The sequence below is a fragment of the Aquarana catesbeiana genome, linkage group LG09, assembly GCF_042186555.1.
Source record: "Aquarana catesbeiana isolate 2022-GZ linkage group LG09, ASM4218655v1, whole genome shotgun sequence".
NCBI classification, from domain to species: domain Eukaryota; kingdom Metazoa; phylum Chordata; class Amphibia; order Anura; family Ranidae; genus Aquarana; species Aquarana catesbeiana.
In genome coordinates this window covers 63,147,877-63,170,624 of record NC_133332.1, presented here as the reverse complement: position 1 = coordinate 63,170,624, position 22,748 = coordinate 63,147,877, and the positions used below count along the sequence as shown (strand labels likewise).

The window sequence follows — 22,748 nt, the reverse complement described above, 5'->3', positions numbered from 1 at the left end:
TAATAATAATAAAACGTTTTTATTATTATTATTATTTATTATTATTAATTTGTTACATTCCATTCGTTTAGATGCGGCATTCGTTATTTTGGATAATTTATAACTTCCGATAAATTTGTATTTGTTACGTTCACTAACAGCCAAATTTGAAAGGAAATTCCAATACCTATAATTTAATAGTTAGTAATAGTTATTATTATTAGTTAGTTAGTTATTATTTCGGATTTTAAAATATTCGGGTTTTCGAATTTTCATTCTTATTTTCAGATCTCCGAATTTTAGAACTTACGAATTTCTGGATTTCTGAATTTATACATTTTTGTAAAAATGCGTTAAATGGGTTTTAGTTCATTTGAATATTTCCGAATTAATGAATTTGTTGAATTTCATCATAAAACAAACTCAGAATGAAACAAATTGCATATGTCTAGTAGCCACTTGAAATTTGTCCTCCCCACTGTAGGTGGCGCTTGATCGAAGCAGCAATGCGGAAGGGAAAGAAATTTGGTTCCTCTATGACTTCCTGCAGACGCTGGCATCCCACATGACCGCATCGGCCATCTTAGGTCAGGGCAGAGTCTATTTTAGAACCTGCCTCCTGGGTTTGGCATGCTTTATGCATGTGGCTAGTGTAGCGACAGGTTCCCTGTTTGGCAGGGACAGCACATAGTGGCAGGTAAAGGTTCCTGAGGAGGAGGGAAAGTGCAGGGACTACGCAACTCCACTCAGGAAGCCTCCCTTTTGGGTGTGAACCAGCCAGGCTGCATTTCCACTCCTCGGTGAAGAAGCTGTCAGCATAATTTCAAGATTACAATACTCTGCTACTGTTTATAAGTGGTTCTGGTCGGCTGTACCTACCCTCTGGGCCTGATTGTACATTGTCAGGACTTTACTTATATACTGTTGTAGGCAGGTGGCCTACTGCAATGTATGTTAGTTAGCTATTTGGCCAACCAGGTCAGGAGGAAGGGGTTAATAAATTTTGCCACCTTCCTTGGGTATGTTCACAAACTTTTTCTGGTCCAGCCTCCCTCCTGTGTATTATAAAAAGGGAAGAGGTTTGGATCCCAGAGGGGGGTCAGAAAGAGAAGGCTTGAGAAAAAATCAAAATCTTGCAGAGGTCTGCTGGGACCAATAGTCCACCAAATCATGGACTTCTCTGTTAGAGTTTGGCAAATATGGATTCTTCCCCTAAGGACTCCACCTGTGCAGGTATACTGGGGCAAACACAGTTGAGCTTAGTTAGGTGAAGTACATTTATAGAGATTATGATATCAAGATATTATTCAAAGTCTAGGCTCAGCAGGGTGCAAGAGCCTTAGGGCAGTAAAGTAACTAGAGAAGAAGGCAAAGGTGCACAAACAGTGTGAGCCACTCATTACAAAACTGGACCAGAAATAGTAAGCGTTTGGCCCTGGCAGGTGGCAGTAGCATTAGCAGCAGTGGCGGTGCACGCACGGGTGCCGCCCCCTCTCTCCTGCCACCCCCTCTATCATCAATAGATAGATTCATGCTTTGCATGAATCTATCTATGGCCGCTGCTGCCACCCCCTATTCAGGTGCCCAGCCCATTTTTGGGTGCCAGGCGCCTGAATTACAGCGGCGGGGATGTTTTTGAAGCACCTGATTAAAGCCACAGGCTCTAATAGGCATCAAAAAAGGTAAACAGCGAGCGCCATGCAGATCACCTATTTGGTACACTTTGGGTTTTATTAACAGCGCCCCCTACCCCACAACACATGCCACTGGAGTTCTTTGTTACTTTTTAGGGGAGCAGTTTCTTTTTCACTTATTATTTTAGTTTTATTTGTAATTTGTTGGTGCAGAGGATTCTTTCACATTCTCTACTGTAAGTATCAAAAATTAGTATTTTTTGAACTTTTTCACACTCACGCAGCCATGGATGTGTTTAATTTCATGAAGGAATGCCACATCAATATTGAAGAAGTTTTTTTAACAGACCCCCAGTCCCAATCTAGATCTAGAAAAGGTGTTTAAACAATTAAAATATGACATGGAGAAGTAAATTAGGATATGGTGGGAAATTAAACCATTCAAGACCAATACTGAATATGTAGAGAGAGTTAAAACTTTACAAACCCATCTATCCAAATATGATGGGGAAATAAAGGGAAAAAAAAATAAAATATCAAAGGGACATTAAGGATTTTGAGGAAAATAAAGTTTATAAATGGCAGGAGACCCTTAATCCGGCCTCATCGCCAGAAACATCAGCAGAAAGGGAGATTGAAATTCATAATGTAGTAGCACAAATGGCCAAGACACCAAAAACTTCCAGTACCCCCCAAAAAAACCAACAAACCTCTAAATAATCCAAAAAGTACCCCCCACCAAACCCCTACCCCTATCCACCTCCACACCCAGTGCCCACCTACAATAGGTTTGCACCTTTGGACAACAGACCATCTGAGTACAATTAATATAAACAGAGTTGCAATCAGTATCCACCTAGACCACCAAGAGGGGGTTCTAGAGGCAATTTTAGGGGGAGACCAGCACCCTATCAAAATCAATACCGGGGGGAATGGAGAGGATGGAAAGAGCCTTACAGGATCCCGTCCAGTTCTCCATACTACCCCAAAGAACATGCAGAAAAAAAGGTAGAAGAGGAAGAGGGAGAAAGAAAAAGAAAGAGACAATTAAACTCAGTTATCATTAACTTAGCATAGGTCCCATTTTCAGACAAAGAATTGGAAGTTTTACATCAGGGTTTGAAATTTGCACCAGATGAAATTGTTAAGTTTGACCCATTTATCGATATTGAGAAATATATTACAAAATTAAACATTAAAAAACACTTTGCAGGCCAAAGCAACAATCCCAGTGTAGCAAGCACTGTGTAGTTCACAGCCACCATAATCCAACATCCACCATAGTCCCTGCATTGACAGGAACCTTCTTTTGTGGTAGCTGTGACGTATGTAGCTTTATCAGTAATGCCCCGTACACACGGTCGGATTTTCCAACGGAAAATGTCCGATCGGAGCATGTTGTCGGAAATTCCGACCGTTTGTGGGCTCCATCAGAAATTTTCCATCGGATTTTCCGACATACAAAGTTTGAGAGCAGGATATAAAATTTTCCGACAACAAAATCCGTTGTCGGAAATTCCGATCGTGTGTACAAAAATCCGACGGACAAAGTGCCACGCATGCTCAGAATAAATAAAGAGATGAAAGCTATTGGCCACTGCCCCGTTTATAGTCCCGACGTACGTGTTTTACGTCACCGCGTTCAGAATGATCGGATTTTCCGACAACTTTGTGTGACCGTGTGTACGCAAGACAAGTTTGAGCCAACATCCGTCGGAAAAAATCCTAGGATTTTGTTGTCGGAATGTTCGAACAAAGTCCGACCGTGTGTACGGGACATAACAGTACTGTTACACTCCTTCCAAATGGCACAACCCACTCCATTAAACATAACGTGACTTGCCAAACCCCTGGCGTGATCTATATCATGCAATGCCAATGTGGGTGTTTCTTACATTGGCAAAACTAAACATCTCTTCTTTAAGAGGATTCGTGACCATGTAGGTCCTATTGCCAAACGTAAAATGGTAACAGCTGTTGTAGAGTTGTACCACAACTTCAATTCCCAAATGATCTCTTTCTCTGCTCTTGATCATCTGCCCCTCAATGCCAGATGAGGTAGTGTTGATCGCGCTCTACCACAACTTGAGGCCAGATGGAAACAGCCTCAAGGCTATGGTTTATCCTGGCCTCAACGAAACAGTTAGTTTCAAGCCTTTTCTGTAACCTTTTTGTTCCATCTTGTCCATTTTTTGGACCCTTAATATCTCTCCCCCTTTCCCCACCTCTATGCCTCATTCCCTCTTCCCTTCCTTCCTAATCCCTCCCCCTCCTTCCCTTTCCTGAGACATTTTTATCTTCCACCTTCCATATTCCCTTTTCTTTCTTCTCCCATATTGTTTAAAGTGTACTTAAATTTATTTATTTGTAATACTATTAACTAGTTCTGTGCTACGACACACTTACTATAGTATATTATGTATTCTTGTTGTATTTTTTTTGCTGAATAAAATGTATCATTTTTTTATAAATATTTTGATGTTTGATATTTACCGACTGTTCACTGTTACACATCTGCTCTTCTATTGTTCATTTTAGTTACCCTATGTCTCTTCCTTTACTATTGCCAACAGCATCCAACAATTTTTTTTTTTTTTCAAGCGATGTGATTGACACTGCGCTTTATTTATTTTTTCAATCGCCCCATATGTATTTAACATGATTCTTTGTTTCATTTATCACCACTACTTCACAGTATTTCACTTTCCACATCATGATTTCTCCCTCCTCACATTTTATGTTCTTTCTCGAGTCCGTGAGTGGAGAGGACAGAGGCACGCCCACTAAATGGGCTCTTTAAGCTGCTCGAGCGTCCGCCCCTACCTCTCCGCACACAGCTCGTGTTGATCTATGGGTAATGTCGTTTCTACCCTCATCCTCACTTGTTCCTGTGCCGTCCTTTCATTTTCCCCCGCTCTATTGGATGTTGGCGGACATGTGACCCTCACTTACACACGTTTAAACCTCTTTCACTATGCTGCATCTAGCTGACGGACGGGCTGCCACTTCGGTGTAATTTCTTGTAAAAGGTAATTCTAAATCATCCTTCTGTTGCTATGTTTCTTAACAAAACCTTGTCTGTTACCGTCCTGCTCTATATTTAATCTGTTTGTTCCTTGCTAAGCACTGCTGGCTCATGCTAATCATTGACTCAATATAAGCACCTGGTACCTTCTCTTAAGGGAATTTTTCTCCCACTTTTTCCTTTGAAAGTGGATCTAGACGATCAGTATACAGGATTATGGTTTGCTCTTGTATTTATGACCAACATATCTAATAATATTTGCAAAGTTTATTTTTTGCCAAATTAACCACATAATAGCAGTGCTTCCTTTTCACATATACTTTCCCATATTCAGTATCAATCAGTGTAGATATTCATTATGGCCCTTATCTTTTCTAATTAGAGAAACATTCCTATTTGGCAGTCCTCGCTTTGTCTGAGACCTAGTTTGGTCCTGTGTAAGTGAAGTAATCTTCACTTCCCCACTTCACTCCTTTTTACACCCTGTATCACTCTCCGGTTCCCTCCACATATTCCACTTCCTACATTACCCTTCCCCCTTGCCCCCACCCGGTACCTTCTCTCCCCCCCCCCGCTCCCCCCCTTTCTCCTTTCTTTCCCTCCCCCCTGCCCTTCCCCCCCCTCCCCTTCCCCAGTTTTTCTCCCCCTTTCTTACTAGCTACATCCTATTCCCTTTTCTCTTCTTTTCCCCTCGGTTCCTTTCCTCTTATCTCATTATCTCCTCTCATCCTTTCCCCTTCCTTCCCTTCTCCCTCATGCCTCCCCCTCTTTTTCCTCCCCCCAGCTCTCTCTTCCGCCCCCCCCCCCCCCTTTTTTCCCCTCTTTCTGTTCCCTGACCATTCCACCTTTCAACCATTTCATCACCACTCCACTCACATTATTTCCTTACATGGCAGACCTTGGTCCTATGGCCCTCACCTGGGCCCACCCAGGCCAACTCCTCCCAATACAGCACAGTGTCCGTTTTCTTAGGTCTGGTTTCATTTCCACAGCAGGTAACTATTCAATGGTCGGCAGTCGAACCATTTAGCTTTGGATAATCACTAACATTTTCTTTTTCTTTCTTTTTTCTTTAATTATATATTCTTGGTTAATATCTGAATGGCTTCTAATTGTATTTTACTATATGCAGTGACATATCCAGCTTGGTCCCTCAACACATATCCCCTGAAGAATGCCCCAGCGAGCAAAACATGTCGGGACTATAGTGCTGAGTGACTCCCCATTTTCTTATGTAGATATGTATCGCTGTTTGTTCTATTTTATGTGTAATCAGCATAATAATTTTTAAACTCTGTTTGTGTTTAATAAAATGTCATTTATACTTTTTATCTTGATGGTTGTTTAAATTTACTTGCCTGGCGCCCACAAAATAACCTCTCTGACTGTATAAGCGCTGACCAACATTTTCTAAATAGTGAGTTAAAAAACAATTCTGTCTTTAATCCCAAAAAAGGCACTAATCATTATATAGAGGTATTTAGAAACATGGTGCGGGACGAGGCCAGAAAATTTCTAATGAAAAAACATACCACAAATCAGCATATATGGGAAGGAATAAAACTATTGGAAGAAAACAAACAAATAGTTGTCAGACCAGCTGACAAGGGGGGGGAGGGGGGGGGGGGCTGGTGATACTCACTAGAGAATATTACTATAAAGAAATTCAAAGGTTACTTGATGATACAGCCACCTACAAAAAGCTTAATGGGGATCCCACAGCATGATTAAAAATGGAACTGTCAAAGTGGGTAACAGAAGGATTGAATAAAAAAAGTTTGAATCAAAAAGAAGCAGACTACATAATTCTCCATGTTCCCAAGGTTCCAGTGTTGTATACAGTGCCAAAGATACATAAAAATAAAGAATTTCCCCCGGGCCGACCAATCATAAGCGAGATTAGTTCCCTCTTTTCTAGACAAGGAGAGTATTTTGATGGGTTTTTCAAACCGTTAGTTACCCAAAGTCCATCTTACCTAACAGACAGTAGGGATCTTATTGTGTTATTACAAAAGATTGCTGTTACTGAGAACTCTCTTATGGTCACAGTGGACATCGAGTCCCTATATACCAATATACAACACAAAGATGCATTAGAAGCAATCCAATGGACTTGGTCAAAAGAATCCAAAATAAAAAAAATCCCAGATAGAGTTTGTGATAAAAGGTCTAGAATTGGCGATGGGGAACAATTATTTTTGGGCCAAGGATCACTACTATAACCACACCAGGGGCGTAGCCATGGGGGCTCACTATGCCCCAAGTGTGACCAACGTAGTGTTAAATAAATGGGAACAGGAAACTATAGCAACAGAAACAAATCGCTTTCCTTTTATGAATGAATGAATGAATGATTTGTATAGCGCTGCAATTGCAAACTGAATCGCCTCAAGGCGCTGGATCCGTCCTGTGTTGTCAAGCTTCTTAGAAGAGGTAGGTCTTGAGTTTCTTTCTGAAGGCCTGATGGATTTCTTCCATGCAAATGTGAGTAGGTAGAGCGCTCCATAGCCATGGTCCTTGGACTGCGAATCTTCGTTCTCCCTTTGTTTTGTAGCGGGTTTTTGGAATAAGGAGGAGGTTATGGTTAAAAGATCGAAGACTGCGATTAGGTGTGTAGCGTTTTATTTTCTCGCATAGGTATTGAGGAGCGTTTCCTTGTATACATTTGTGGGTGAGGCAGAGGGTCTTGAAAGTGATACCATTCTTTATGGTTAGCCAATGTAGGCTGCTCAGGGAAGGGGAGATGGATTCCCAGGGTTTTTTTACTGTTAACAGTCTTGCCGCCGTGTTTTGGATGAGTTGTAAGCGCGCAAGCTGATATTGGGGTAGTCCTATGTAGAGGGAGTTTGCGTAATCGAGTCTGGAATTGATGATTGTTCCAACAACTGCTGCTTTGTCCTCTTCTGGCACGAAGGGGATGAGTCTACGTAGCAGGCAGAGGAGATGGTGAGATCCGCTGACTACTGATCCTATTTGTGCATCCATTGACATTTCTGAGTCAAAAATGACTCCGAGACTCTTGGCTTTGGTGCTTGGAGAGATGGTCTGTCCAAAGATGGTGGGAGGTGTCCATGGGGTCTTAGTTTTGGAATTTTGGTTTGCGTGTAGGAGAAGAAGCTCTGTTTTTGATCCGTTGAGTTTGAGAGAGCTGGTAGTCATCCAGTCGTCTATCAACGTGAGGCATTTTTCTAGTTGCTGAAGGTGGTCTTTTTCTCCGGTGATGCGAAGGTAGAGTTGGGTATCATTAGCGTATGAGTGGAAGCAGAGGTCTGATTTTCTGATGATTTTGAGGAGTGGGCGGATGTAGATGTTGAAGAGTACTGGTGACAAGGGTGAACCTTGAGGGACTCCACAAGAGATTGCGTGGGTTTCAGAGGAGAATGCTCCTAGTTTCAGTGTCTGAGAGCGATTCCCTAAGAAGGATGCGAACCATTGTAGATCTGAACCTGTGACTCCTGCTACTTCTGTGAGGTGGATGAGTAGAGTATTGTGGTCCACTGTATCAAACGCTGCACTGAGGTCCAACAGTACCAGGAGACATGATTCTCCATCATCAGCTGCTTCGAGGACGTCGTCCCATATTTTGAGGAGTGCCGTTTCTGTGCCATGGCCTGGACGGAAGCCTGATTGCAGAGGATCCAGGAGATTGTGTGTGTCCAGGTGGTGTTGTAGCTGTTGTACTACTGCTTTCTCCATAATCTTGGAGATGGTGTTGAGGCTTGTTATCGGTCTGCGATGGTTAGGGTCCTTAGGGTCGAGGTTGGGTTTCTTTAGGAGGGGTTTGACAATGCCATGTTTGAGGGCAATTGGGACAGTCCTTTCTTTGAATGACTGGTTTATAAGGTGTGTTATAGTAGGAGCCAAGATGTCGGAACATTCTTTCAGGTTTTACAAAAGGTATATCAATGATGTTATCTTGTTTTGGGAGGGATCTCAGACAAACTCTGAAATATTTTTGGCACAAATGAACAATAATCAATATGTTTTAAAGTTCACAGCGGAACTTAGCAAAAAAAAAAGTGAATTATCTAGATCTTACACTTACAAAAAACAATGGTATTATTGGCACCAAGACTTTTTTTAAGGCAACCGACAGAAATGGCTTTGTGCCAGCTCACAGTTGTCACCATCTTCAGTGGATAGGGGCTATCCCAAAAGTACAATACATGTGATTAAGGCGCAATTGCGCCAAAAATGACGATTTTTTTCTCCAAGCAGAAACACTTACCGGTAGGTTCCTTGACAAAGGCTACCCATTGGAGACACTGAACAAAGCACCTGATCAGGTGGCTTCAATGGATAGACAATCCCTTCTGAAGTGACTTTTGTATCAGGATTCCACAGATAATACAAACAAATTGAATCCATCTTCAGGAAATTCTGGCCTATACTTTTAAAGGATAAAGATTTACAATCTTCAATACCTTCAAAACCTAAATTTATCTATAGGAGGCCTCCAGGATTAAGGAATCTAATAGCTCGGAATGTTCAAAGAGCCCCCAAAGAAACCTTCAACTTTTCTGGTTGGTTCTGGCTTTCATTTCTGTACTAGATGTAAAGCCTGTAGAACAACAAGAAAACCAGGCACTTCTAAAAAAATCTCACACTTCCAGTCGCTTGTAACTAAAAAAATTAGGATCGAACACCTGATTACATGTTTTTCAGACCATGTCACCTACGTGTTGAAGTGCCCTTGTTCCCTCCAATACGTGGGTAGAATTACATGACAACTCAGAGTCAGAATAACCTAACACCTTGCAAATATCAAAAAAGGTTTTCCAAACCATAGTGTATCAAAACATTTTAAACTCTTTCATAATAATGATCCCACTCTTTTCTATGGAATCAACAAGATTTTCAAACATTGGAGGGGAGCACATATCAAGAGAGCAATTTCACAAAATGAAACCCAGTGGCTGTATAAATTGCGGACTATGCAGCCTTATGGTATGAATATAGAGTTAGAACTGGTTTCTGTCAAATGACTAATGGTATTATGTGCCCACCATACTGTCGCCATCTGGTGGATATATGGTGTTTTTTTCATTTGAGTTTCCAATTCCCTCCTCTCATCACCAATTCTCCTATTACATTCCATATAGGCATTTGCTATATGTTGGTCCATGCTGTTACAAATTCTACAGTACATTATTTTTACAAACCTAGATTGCCTTATAACATTTTAGGAAGTTTTACATGATTATTGCCATTGATGTGTTGTTTTTAATTCCGCTGTACTTAGTTTGCCATTAAATGTAAACCGGCACTATGGCTGCCAATTTACAAATTTTCCTTCAATTAGTTTGGGCTCAGACTATAAGTATCATGTTCTTAATCATAAGACATAATCACGAAACGTATGTTGAGGTGGTACATGGTCATGTTACTCTACGCCATTTCCAGTCCCTCTGGTTGTCCTTCTGGTTGTTGGAACACAAGCCATCCACGGAGGTGGATGCAAGACACATGCAGCCACAAATCTGAGACAAGCCAGCAGCCCCAGTGCTGTTACAAGGCACTTTTATATCACCTATTTGGTACACTATGGGTGTCGTTTTAGTGTCTGGTGAAGGATCACTGAATATATGTTTGGAAGATATCCTCACCTTGAAAGAATTTCCTGTTTTGGAACCTAATGAACTTATTGCTTGGGACATTTTCTATACTAATGTTATCACAATTGGCTTCTATGCCATGTGTATAATTTTTGTTTGTTTTATTTTTATATTTGTATACTTATTTGTGAAATATTTTAAATTTTTTCTACTTGGTATATTATTAACAGTGCCCCCTACCCCACAACACATGCCACAGGAGTTCTTTGTTACTCTTTAGGGAAGCAGCTTCTTTTTCACTTATTATTCTAGTTTTATTTGTAATTTGTTGGCGCACAGGTTTCTTTCACATTCCATGCTTGGCGCTTGCAGTTCACCCAGCTTTGTTAGGAAAGTTAATGACTATTTGTTTTCCGAACACTGAACCACCTCTCAGCCAATCAGGTACCCATTACCTGATTGGCTGAAACGACAGGCGCTGTGATTGGATGCCTATCAGGCATCCAATCATAGCAGAGGATGGGAAGAGAGGACGGGGAGAAGACATCGAGGTGCATGAAGAAGCATGGAGGACACCGCTCGCCGCCCGTGTTGGCGCACTGGTAGCATTTGATGGGCACAGTGGGAGCATTTCATGGCACAGTGGGAGCATTTGATGGGCACAGTGGGAGCATTTCATGGCACAGTGGGAGCATTTCATGGCGCAGTGGGAGCATTTCATGGGGCACAGTGGCAGAAGTTGATATGGCACAGTGGCAACATTTGATGTGGCACAGTGGGAGCATTTTATGGCACAGTGGCTGCATTTTAAGGCACAGTGGCTGCATTTGATGGCACTGTGGCAGCAATTGATGGCACAGTGGCGGCAATTGATAGGCACAGTGGCGTCAATTGATAGGCACAGTGGCGGCAATTGATAAGCACAGTGGCTGCGTTTGATAAGCACATTGGCTGCGTTTGATGGGCACAGTGGCGGCAATTGATAGGCACAGTGGTTGCATTTGATGACACAGTTGCGGCAATTGATGGGCCCAGTGGCTGTGTTTGATGGCACAGCGGTTGCGTTTGATGGCACAGTGGCGGCAATTGATGGGCACAGTGGCTGCGTTTGATGGCACAGTGGCTGTGTTTGATGGCACAGTGAGCCTGCAATTGACAGGTTTTTTTTTCTGAATTTTTCAGTTTGTTTGCGCCCCCTCAAAATTTTGAGCACCAGCTGCCACTGCTTAGCAGCCTGTGCTACTTCTCACTCTAGCCCACTGCTGTAAATCATGAATGCTCTTGCTTTCCACACTCTATTGTACCACACTTTTTGTACAAGCAGTGACATCCTTTCTGCATATTGCCTTTTATCTTAGCCACAGTAAAGAGTGAGGGATGCTTGGAGGAGTTTTTTTTTGTTGTTTTGTTTTTACAAGAGGAGATATGACATTATACAGAGTCTCCGATTTGTCCTTTGGGGGTCACATTGCTCCCATAAACCTGGCAAACCAAAAAAAAAAACACTGAGATTTAAATTCTGTTCAGGACATCCATATGCATGAATTTCAGTCAGAATTCAATGCCACCTGGAATTAAGGGATCAATTCTACTAGGAAGCTAAGTATACTTGATTTCAGTTTCCCCTGTATAATAAGAGTGCTGTAGAGGAGGGAATATTGACAAGCAAATGTCATATCAGGTACCTTGTAGTGTTTGCTCTTTGATGGAACTTTTGCATTTAAATGACTGAAAAGCTGAAGTTTTAGGAATTTATCAAGATTAAAGATGAGATAAAAGTAGTATTGTGCAGAGCCATGATTGCCTTCATACATTCCTGTTCAGTGATCTGACAGAAAATAATGATGCCTCTTGTAATGAGAGCAATATGAAGGCTGCCATTGCTGAACTTTTCTGAAAATGCTTGTTGTCTGGCTGCCTCTTCAATACTTTAAGACACTGAGGCAGAAAAAGCATGCAGATCATGTAGATTAGAACTTATGATCTGCATGTAAGAGATCGCTGGCAGAGGCTGAATTTTAAGGTAAAGAGCATTAGGTGCAGTAAAGGGAATCATCAACTTTGATCACTTTAGAGACCAAACCAAAAGCTTCGGTCTTACAGATATCCAGTGCCCCTCCTTCATCTTCCTTTACTCATTGGTCTTAACACAACACTGTTGGTCTCTTGCCTTCCCTTCCTCATGCATGACTATTTTCTCAGGCTCCAGAGGTGAGAAAAACATCATCCTCACTATTTAGCCACCTTACAATTTATGGTGACATGACACTCTGGTCCTCTTTCATTTTCCAGATCAAACTCACTTCATATCCCACCTGCACATGTACTTTTATGGCTGGATTACGTACAAAGTAATTTTGTCACTTCTTGTTAAATTTTACTAATAACTTCTCAGGTCAGAGTAAAAGGACATTACTAAATCAATAGCATTATCCCAAACCAAACCATACTGGTATTGACCTCGTCATTGTCAGGGTGCAACAACTCACAACTGGTCTCGGTATAGCACATGGAGAAGTTATGTCATCAGCACAACCACAAGATTGACATAAAGTGCAAAGTTATTTACGGACCACAGTGTGGAGTGTGCTGACAACATATCTTACAGGATCAGGCACAAGCTTGTAACAAAGTTTTTAGCGTCTATTACATCTTGCAATCCACTATTGATTCTCAATTAAATCTTTGAAGATCTCTCTCTTTAGATATCAAGAGTACCTTGCAGAACACAGTCTAACCGCTAGGTTCTCCCCATTAAGGGGAGACCCCAGTTCATACTATTATGGTGGCCTCAAAGTCTCTCCACACCTTAAAAATAGGTCTCTTTTCAGTCTCTCAGAATGCCTCTATCACCTAGCAATTGGCACCATTTCTCCAGATTGTAGGTAGAGTTTCCCCAATCAAAGGGGTCAGAAATATGTAAGCACACCTTACATACAGATTGATCAGGGTCAGAATATTGAAGAAACGAATTCAGTATAGGATCCAAACAACTAACATTTTCAGATGAAGAGCATGTTAATAAGTGAAGCATTGACTTTACCTACTTTCACTTTACCTACCTTTATCTCTTTGAAAATATACTTGCGTCTAGTTATTAGTGCACCGTTTCCCCCAACTCCCTTAGTCAGCATACTAGTGATCTTTTTCTTATCTATTGGCAGTAAAGGGGATGGATTCCTAAACACACCAACTGCAAATTCCTCACCCTTTTTTTCATGCAGAAAGCCTCATGGCCACTTATTAATTTGCCCCTGTTTTTGTTCTGATGTATAGACCTTTACAAAGAAGTGTACTAGAAGTGTTATATTGCAGTAAAACTTATATTTAAATGCAAAATTATTGCATTTGTTCATTTAAATTGCTAAAAAAAGTGGTAAAAAAATATCATTTGTTAGTTTAATCAATAATTTTTTACATATCAATTTTTCATGGCCTACGTAACATGGTGCATCGCAAGCATGTGTACTACATACCTTATACTAAACATGTATCCCTCTTTTGCTTCTCAGACAGTTGTGAGGTATGTTAATCTATAGTCCCTACTTATATATAGGAGATATAATATTTATACCTTAGTGATTTCCTTCTGCACAGTGATTGTCAGGTTACGGTTTGCTATCTCGAGCTTCTCAAAGCGGTCAACCGGGAAGGTGGTGTCTGGGAGGTTGATGGTGCAGTAACAGACTCCATTCTCATCCAGGAATCCAGATCCAGATTCAGAGATCAAACTCTGCGTCTTGTAAAAGACAAACATACACATTACTAACCCATACATAATTGCTCTAACAGATAAACACACAAAGTATTAAAATATAATTAGAATCATTGGAAGGGGTTCTAATATTTATATCTTATTATGAAAATAACTAGAACAATATGTTAAATGCACTGGTATTGCCTTTTGTTCACACCAGATGCTTTGTAATGTATTTCTTTCCAGTGGAGGCAAAACACATAGAGATGAGAGAATAAATGCTTTGCAGTAGTACCTGTTCCAACTAAATGTAAAGGTGAAATCCAGGGACATAATAAAAATTACTCTTTTCGTGAGGCTCCCCTCACTCTGTCAGGGTCAAATACAAATTTTTGCCTAGAGTACCAGTAAAAAGCACATTTACTTACCTTATCCCACACTCCCACTGGCTTCTCCTTCCATGCAACCCCTCCCCCACAGCCTCTGCTCTTCAGCATTCTAGCTGGTGGTTGCAGTTGAGACATCATCACATACAATGCAGGACATTGTAAATGATGACGCCGGGGGACCCTTCCACAAGTCATAGCAAAGAGGTGAGTGGTGGCTGTTGAGGGATCAAGGATAAGATAAGAGCTTTTTTTTTTGGTGTCCCTGTTCAGATTAAAAAAAAAAGTCCTATGCGCTGCACTGTGGGTGTTTAAAACCCACCTAAATTCTCATAAATGGAAATATAGTCAAATAACCTTTTCACTGAGGCATTTCCAATAAATATCAGTTGAAAGCCTAACATATCGTGGCACAGGAACATGAAGAGAGAGATATATAAAAACGTTTTATAAGCTCTGATACAGAATGAGGTTAATTTACTAAAACTGGGGAGTGCAAAACCTGGGGCAGCTCTGCATATAAACCAATCAGCTTTCAGGTTGCTTTCTAGGTTTTATTGTCAAAGCTTAGTTAAACAAGCTGAAGTTAGAAGCTAATTGGATACCATGCACAACTGCACCAGATTTTGCACTCTCTAGTTGTAGTAAATTAATCCCATTGCATCTAACCAGCTGACCACTATAGCCAAAGACATATTTAATTTATCTTGAAGGAATATATTGAGATTTTTGATTGCAACAATTAGTGACTGTATAGGATCAGTTCAAGATCAATGTGAGATGCCTTTGAGCTTTGTATCGACTTTGTAGAGAGGAAAAAACCAGAAGCAATATAACGCATGCATATACTGTATATAGCTTCATAAATTGAAATGAAACATTCTGACATTGCTTTCCACAGCTGTGAAAAAAACATTCACAGATGATGTCAGAATAAAGCAAAATGCCTGTAACTCCTAAAGTACATTGAAAGGCTCCTTGTGTGAGAGCCTCATAAATTTAAAAAAAAAAAGCTTTTTACATTCCTTTAGTCAACCAAACCTTCCTTCATTTTTGTCTCACATGCTCCACCTCCCAGACACTGCATCCCAAGTGGAAGGGATTCAGCAGCATAGTCAGTTCTGCCAATGTAGTAGTGCTTGATGTGGCCATCTGCTACTTGACAAGCTACAGGCTTGCCCTCTGCAACATCTTCTCATCCTCTGTAGTAAAAGCAGCCATAGCCTACATGAGGGACAATTCTGCTTTGAATTCAGTATCAGTAAAGCAGTATTGTCCCCAATACAGAAAGCTGCATGAAATGGATCAACAGGCATTTCTGAGACTTTACCGGGGGACTAAGGGAAAAAAGTTAAAGTGGTTGTATACCCTAATTTGTCATTTTTACCTAAAATACCTAGGTAAAATTAATATTACCTAAACCTGTACGGTTTAGGAGATATTCCCTTTGCATGCAGCCACTGACGTCAGCGGCGCATGCGCTCTGAATGCTTGGCTGAATGTCCGGCAGACGCGGTGCATACTAGCTCATTATGCCTTTGCCTTGCAGGGTTTTTTTTTTTTTTTTTTTAGATGTGTGGGTATACAACTGCTTTAAGGGCAGATTCACTCACAATTAGAGCCGGAATCCAGGCAGACAAAATCAATTAAGCTCTGTATGTAACAATATATTTTTATCATTACCTAGTATCAACGTCTTTCAGTCCCTGTACAGCAAAGATTAGATATGGAAAGGGGGAAGCAGCACAAGGAGGCAATCAGTTGCTAAAGTGATCATGTGCTACTAAAAGGGGACATGCTTATAGGAGAATGGAGCAAAGTGACAGAAAGATGAGCTCATCAGTCTACAGGTCCCCAGTCCCAGGTTGGGGAGGGTCAAGACCTGTAAGGTCCCATTCACACCTGAGCTATTTTCTGCTTGAAGCTTGCAGCTCTAAAACACTCAACAAGCCAAATTCCATTAATTGCAATGGCCCCTGTTCACATCTGAGCATTCTGTCGCCTAAAGTAAAACGCCTGAAGCTCAAAAATGTAGCATTTATGACCCCATAGACTTCAATAGGATTGCCTTTTTTTTACATTTTACGAGTGTTTCCTGCTCAAATAAAAAAGCTCTCCAACCCTAATTTCCTCTCCCTCTCCTCCCCTAGTGCTTTCTATTGGCTAAACAAGAATGCATAAAGTTGTAAAACACTTGTAATACTCTTCTAAAACACTTTAAAAAATCTTGTAAAAAGCTGCAAAAAAGCTTAAGAGAACGCCCGAAAAGTAAATTGCTACACTCAGGTGTGAATGGAGCCTAAGTGCTACTAAACTTTAGGAGAGAAAAAGCACTTATTTTGCTCTGCCGGATAGAGCAGCAGTACTGTGTTTCAGAGCTGTATATATCTCAGGACTGAGTGGGCAGAAATGCAAATCCTTTGACAGGTAAAACTGTTCCCTTATAAATATTTCATTTTTCCATTTAACTGTTTGCCTGGAGTTCTGCTTTAAGTGTTACAGCACATAGGGGATTATTTACGAAAGGCAAATCCACTTTGCACTACAAGTGCAAAGTGCACTTGAAATTGCACTGAAAGTGCACTTGGAAGTGCAGTTGCTCTAGATCCGAGGGGGACATGCAAGAAAAATAAAAAACAGCATTTTAGCTTGCACATGATTGGATGATAAAATCAGCAGAGCTTCCCCTCATTTCAGATCTACCCCTCAGATCTACAGCGACTGCACTTTCAAGTGCACTTTCAGTGCAATTTCAAGTGCACTTTGCACTTGTAGTTTGCACTTGTAGTGCAAAGTGGATTTACCTTTCGTAAACAACCCCCATAGTTTTTAATGCAAGGCTATAGTCCTGCTTTAAATATATGTACTAAGAAAAAACTTCATATGAAAATCAATGACATTGGCAGCAAATTTTTCTACCTGCATATGAACTGCAGTTTGTGTTTCCTAAAAAATAAAGAAAATAATACAATGCTTTTGCAGGAAATCTTTCCCTAAAATTATGGCAGTGGCTAATAATGTTTAAGCTCTCTGTTAAGACTTACCAAAGTGACAGCTTGAGTCTGCCAGATGGGAAGCAGAAGAATGAAGAAGGTGTACATGGTGCCTCTCTGATCTTCTGTGCTGATGACCTTCTGCTGTCCCACTTTATATACCTATAAGGTCACGTCCACCCCCATTTTCCCACTGTTATTCATTAATAAAAGTAGGATGTTAAAATCTGTAAATGATAACAAGGTTATAAAGATGTATTGATTTTGATGAGGAAATAAACAAATTGAATTATTATTGCTATCGATATTCCGATAACTGTGTAAAATACTGTAAAAGTTTTAAAGATAAAGGAACATAAATGTCTCTTTGTTAGATTTGTAAATTTACCTCCAGCAGACTCTTCAAGCACTATCCTTATTTGGGTGGAATAGCAAGTACCTAATCCAGCTCCACAAGTCTATCCCCCCAGCATATTAAGTTGCAGGTCTAATGGCATCCCAATGACCACCTAATGCCTACAGGCAATTTTAGTGACTCTTTAGCTATTTTTAAAACATGAAATAAACGTCTCCATTCTAAGCAAACCTTTATTACTTACTTGCCCTGTTGCCCATACCACCAAACTTGGCTAGGGTGAAGCTTGCTCTAAGATTTTCTGTATTTGACACTGTTCGCAGTGTGGAATGTTGATGTTCTCTATGTGGTTTCCTTTACCAGCCAATAAATTGTTACAGGAAACATGGGCCAGCAGAAGGAACCAAACCACACAGCATAGGACAAACTCTAATGCCACGTACACACGATTGCACATTCCGACGGATGTTGGCTCAAACTTGTCTTGCATACACATGGTCGCACAATGTTGTCGGAAATTCCGAACGGCAAGAACGCAGTGACATACAACACGTATGACGGCACTACAAAAGGGAAGTTTCAAACCAAGTGCGCCACCCTTTGGGCTCCTTCTGCTAATCTCATGTTTATCTCGTGTTAGTAGAAGTTTGGTGAGAGACAATTCACGCTTTTCAGCCTCATGCTTTTCAGATTGTTACTGCTCTTCGGTTTGTGCTTGTGGGTTCATATCTGTTCTTCAGTGTGTGTAATCAGTTTGCATTTGTTTGTCAGTGCATATTATTATTATTAATAGTATGTATTTGATTTCCATTTGTTCTTGTCCGCTCGTTTCTGATTTCCAGCTCGCTCTTCTCAGGCCTTTCTGTTTTTCAGTGCTTTCTATTAAGTTCGTTCTGACCAGCCGTCCGTTTTGAAGCCATGTTCCGGTTACGTACTCGTTGCAGAGTTTGGGCTCTTGCTGTGACCCAAGCCCAGTCCATGAACAGGGTGGGGAGGAGTTCAAGGACGAAGAATTGGTTGCTCCAGTGTGACCAATTCTCGCACATGCCTTTGTTGCGGGAGATCCATGAGAATAATCCTGATGATTTCAGGAATTATCTCCGGATGACGGACCCCATTTTTCACCGTCTGTTGGCTTTGCTGTCCCCTTATATTATGAAGCAGGACACCTGCATGCAGCAAGCCATCATTCCCGAACAGAGGCTAGTCGCCACGTTGCGGTACTTGGCGACAGGGAGAAGTCTGCAGGACATCAAGTTCTTAACAGGAATCTCCCCCCAGGCTCTGGGGATCATTATTCCAGAGACCTGTTCTGCCGTCATTCAGGTCCTGCAGAAGAACTATATTAGGGTAAGTTTTCTGATTTAGTAACATCACATTCTATGTATTTAAAGCGGGGGTCCACCTATCTATCGTTTTTTTTTTTTGGAGTTCATTTACAAACTTTTCTTCTCATGATTATCTACTCACATGTTCTGTGTAATAAGTCCGCCTGTGTCTGATTTCGTTGTAAAGAATAACTTATAAAATTCACTGAAGGTGGTGTCCATCTTCATTGTGGGCATTTGAAGCCCACAAGCATGTATTTCCTGGATGCGGTGAATGCTGTGCTCGCAGCATTCACCGAGATGTTGTGATGACGCTATTGCACAATGCATGCTGGGAAGCCTGAGACTAGCTCCCAGGGGACTGTGGGAGGTCTGGGAGAGGCTAGAAACACGCCTACTCCCATGGGAGGAAAACCAGGAAGTGCTAAGAAGATTAGAAAAAAAAAGGTACTTACGGCGATTTAAATTTTTACACAGCATGTCAGCATCTAGGCAAGGAAGAGAATGCATAGAGATAATGTTCAAAATTTGGGTGGAACCCCGCTTTAATGTTTGCTAATGTATTGTATTTCTTTCATCATTCCCTAATTACCATGATTGTAATATGCTGTGAATGTCCTCTTTATCCTGTATGCATGCTTGTATTTTTTCAAGTTCCTTTTTTGTCCTTCATGCATATTTGCCTTCACTAACCTTCCCAGCATGCTATCCTGGGCCCACACACACTTAGCCTAGTGACTTAACAATGTATTGCTTTACGCTAAAACCCCCTAAATGTGTACAAATGCTATTTGTGTCCTTTAATTAAGGCAGTGTGCCATAGGCTTTTTTTTGTGGTCCCAAACTCATTTGGAACCCTCCCTCCCCACAACCGCTAAGTCAGCTGATACCAATCCTCTATCTGCTTACTTTGCCCAACCCATACAAACTATACCTACCTCTTTTGTGTTCATATTTATGGATGAATTCACCAAAGCATGTAGTGAAAGGGCCTGCTTGAATACTTTCAAATGGTACTGTTTCAAGTTTTGTTCTCCTATTATCTTGATAGGTAATTGCAGAATGTATAAATGTGCTTCAATTTGTACAGTGTGTATTCATATTTTTGTATTATGACACTTCTTACCTGTCCAGTGGGCTGCCAATAGTGTAAGTAAGGAGGGCCTGGCCAAAGTAACACACATTATTTATACATTCAGCTCTAAATGAAGTGGAGAGGGTTACCTGTCCAAAACACCCCCCCCCTAAAATTTTTACAATGGGCCATCAGAGGGGGTGAGGAATCTGATAAGTGGACCTTATACTTTTGTCTTTAAATACTCCTTCAAATAAATGTTAATACTGATTTTGGCTAAGAATGTTTTGTGTCTAATCTGCTTGCAATGTTTTTATGTTCAAAAAGACTAATTATTGTTTTCTTGTTTGACTCCACAGTTTCCTTCAATGCCACAGGAATGGCAGACTGTGGCATCCCACTTTTCCCAGTGGTGGGACTTTCCCAACTGTAGAGGGGCAATAGATGGGAAGCACGTCTACATTGTCCCACCCCCCCCCCCCAACTCGGGGTCATACTATTATAACTATAAGGGGTTTAATAGTATTGTGTTGTTGGCGGTGGTGTTGGCTACATATGAGTTCCTGTATGTGGAGGTGGGGAAGAATGGCTGGATGTCGGATGGTGGAGTCATCGCCCAGACTGAATTTTACCGATGGCTCCAGGATGGTGGCTTGGGATTACCACCTGCTGAAGAGAACATGGAAGGACTCCCGTTCGTCTTTGTGGCTGATGAAGCATTTGGTCTGGGTGAACTCCTGATGCGGCTGTTTCCGATAATGAACCTTACCCCAGAGCAGAGGGTTTTTAACTACCCGGCTGGCCAGAGCCAGTAGAGTCGAGGAGAACGCTTTCGGAATAATGGCCAGCCGGTTCCGCCTATTCCTTATGGCAATAAACATGGTGGAATATAAAATCAATCATCTCGTTATGGCATGCTGCATATTGCATAACTTTTTACAAAAAAATGCATTGAACTACGTGGCCTCAGTTGGGACTGAGACCATATTATTACTGGATACAACCCTGACGGCTCTTGAAACTGGCCGTCCTGGCTTGCCCCGTCAAAGCGCCCGCGACGTCAGTCTCAAATATATGGAGTACTTTGCGGGTAGGGGGGCCATTGATATGCCAGCAAATTTTGAAACAACATTTTAAAAATTAATTTTTCATTTAAAATGAAATAATATTTCCTTTGATTTACTGCTTATGTTTCTTTTAGTTGTCTCCTAGGTTATGAACTGATTGTGACAAATTATAAAGCACTGTGGGAGTTTTTTACTAAAGGAAAATCCACTTTACACTCCAAGTGCACTGCAAAAGTACACTTCAAACTGCACTGAAAGTGCACTTGGAGTGCAAAGTGGATAAACCTTTAGTAAATAACCCCCATTGTCACTGTAAACAACAACTTACTCCAAAAAATGGTATTGCACATTGAAAGAAGGAAGCCACACATTTTTGAGTAGAGAACATTTAACTAAAAGCACATTCACGTGTGTGTTATTAGAAACAGCTTTTTGAACAAACCAACATTTTTTTTGGTGTATAAAACTTTTTTATCAAAAATTACACTTTTTTTTGCTTAAACAGGCATGTTTAAAAACATAACATACACAACTCAGGAACTTACAAAGTTCAACTTTCGAAAAAGTGAAGGCAATATCAGACATTAGTATGTCCAAACTATGTTGATCTTCATCAGATGGGGTGATGTCACCCCTGTAAAAGCCAAATTTTGAAGATGCACACAAATTGGGACTCAAAATAGGGATTTCCTTCCTGATCCCATGCCTAATGTCAACATGTGCTAGCTCCCATCATAGGGGATCAATGGATGTGTTTTGGGGGTGCAAACCCTTCCTCTCAGCTACTAGGGTTGCACCCACAAAACGCGTACCTTGATATACCGTGATGGCAGATAGCACATGTTGACACATTGTGTGCATCTTCAAAATTTGGCATAGAAAATATATTAAAATTTGATGTTGAAAAAACAAAGATATAAAACGGTAACATTTTTCAGGGTTTTATATTCTGCCTAAAACATCAATGATGTTCTTCATTTTTTGTTGAACATCATTGATGTTTTCCTTTAACGTTTCTAAAGTACGATTGCACCCCATTATCTCCCCGATGAGTATCTGGGCGCTTGCACTTGTGAAATGAGATTCTTCTTCCACCACATCACCTAAAAAAACAAAAAAAAAAACACACCAGGTATTATAAATATGCAGGCATACATCTATTACCTGAAGCTGTGGTCTCAGACACTGACCTGTTGTGGTGACAATTTCGCTCACTTCATAAAACTCTCCCTCCTCATCCTCTGCTTGTGGTGTGGGGACTTCCCCTTCTTTAGGAGGTTGTGGGTCCCTGGTGTCCTCAGACGTCCCGAGTCTTTTCTCCCCTATGTGAATAAAAAAAGGGTATACTTAGCTCACCGATATTTGAGTACAGAAATAGGAATATGAAACATTGTTTGGAAGTAGTGTCATGTACAATTGTCTTTTTGTGCAGAGTTCCAAGCTGAATACTTTTTTTTCCCTTTCTAAAGCTGGAATACTTACCTTTTTTGTACAATTTACACACATGGAGACACCAGTAGTATCCACTGGAGCACCTGTGTGGGACACCCTATAAAAAGTTTGTTCTGGTGTCCCACACTAGTGTTCCTGCGTCCAGATGTGTAAACAGCTGCTGAGTGTCCTCTCCTTACACTGAATCAAGTTTACATTTCCT

At 40.9% G+C, this 22,748-nt stretch overlaps 1 protein-coding gene across 1 annotated transcript in view; it reads right to left on the bottom strand.

Moving 5' to 3' along the window:
• The window catches only part of LOC141107736 (olfactomedin-4-like), a 46,333-nt gene extending 28,896 nt beyond the window's left edge, over positions 1-17,437 (bottom strand). Inside the window, exons 1-2 of the mRNA XM_073598662.1 lie at positions 17,321-17,437; positions 13,768-13,932 (exon numbers count right to left, since the gene is read on the bottom strand). Of these exons, the coding sequence (XP_073454763.1) occupies positions 13,768-13,932; positions 17,321-17,377 (222 nt within the window). The 5' untranslated portion in view covers positions 17,378-17,437. The remainder of the gene's footprint in view (positions 1-13,767; positions 13,933-17,320) is intronic.
• Between the last annotated feature and the right edge of the window lie 5,311 nt (positions 17,438-22,748).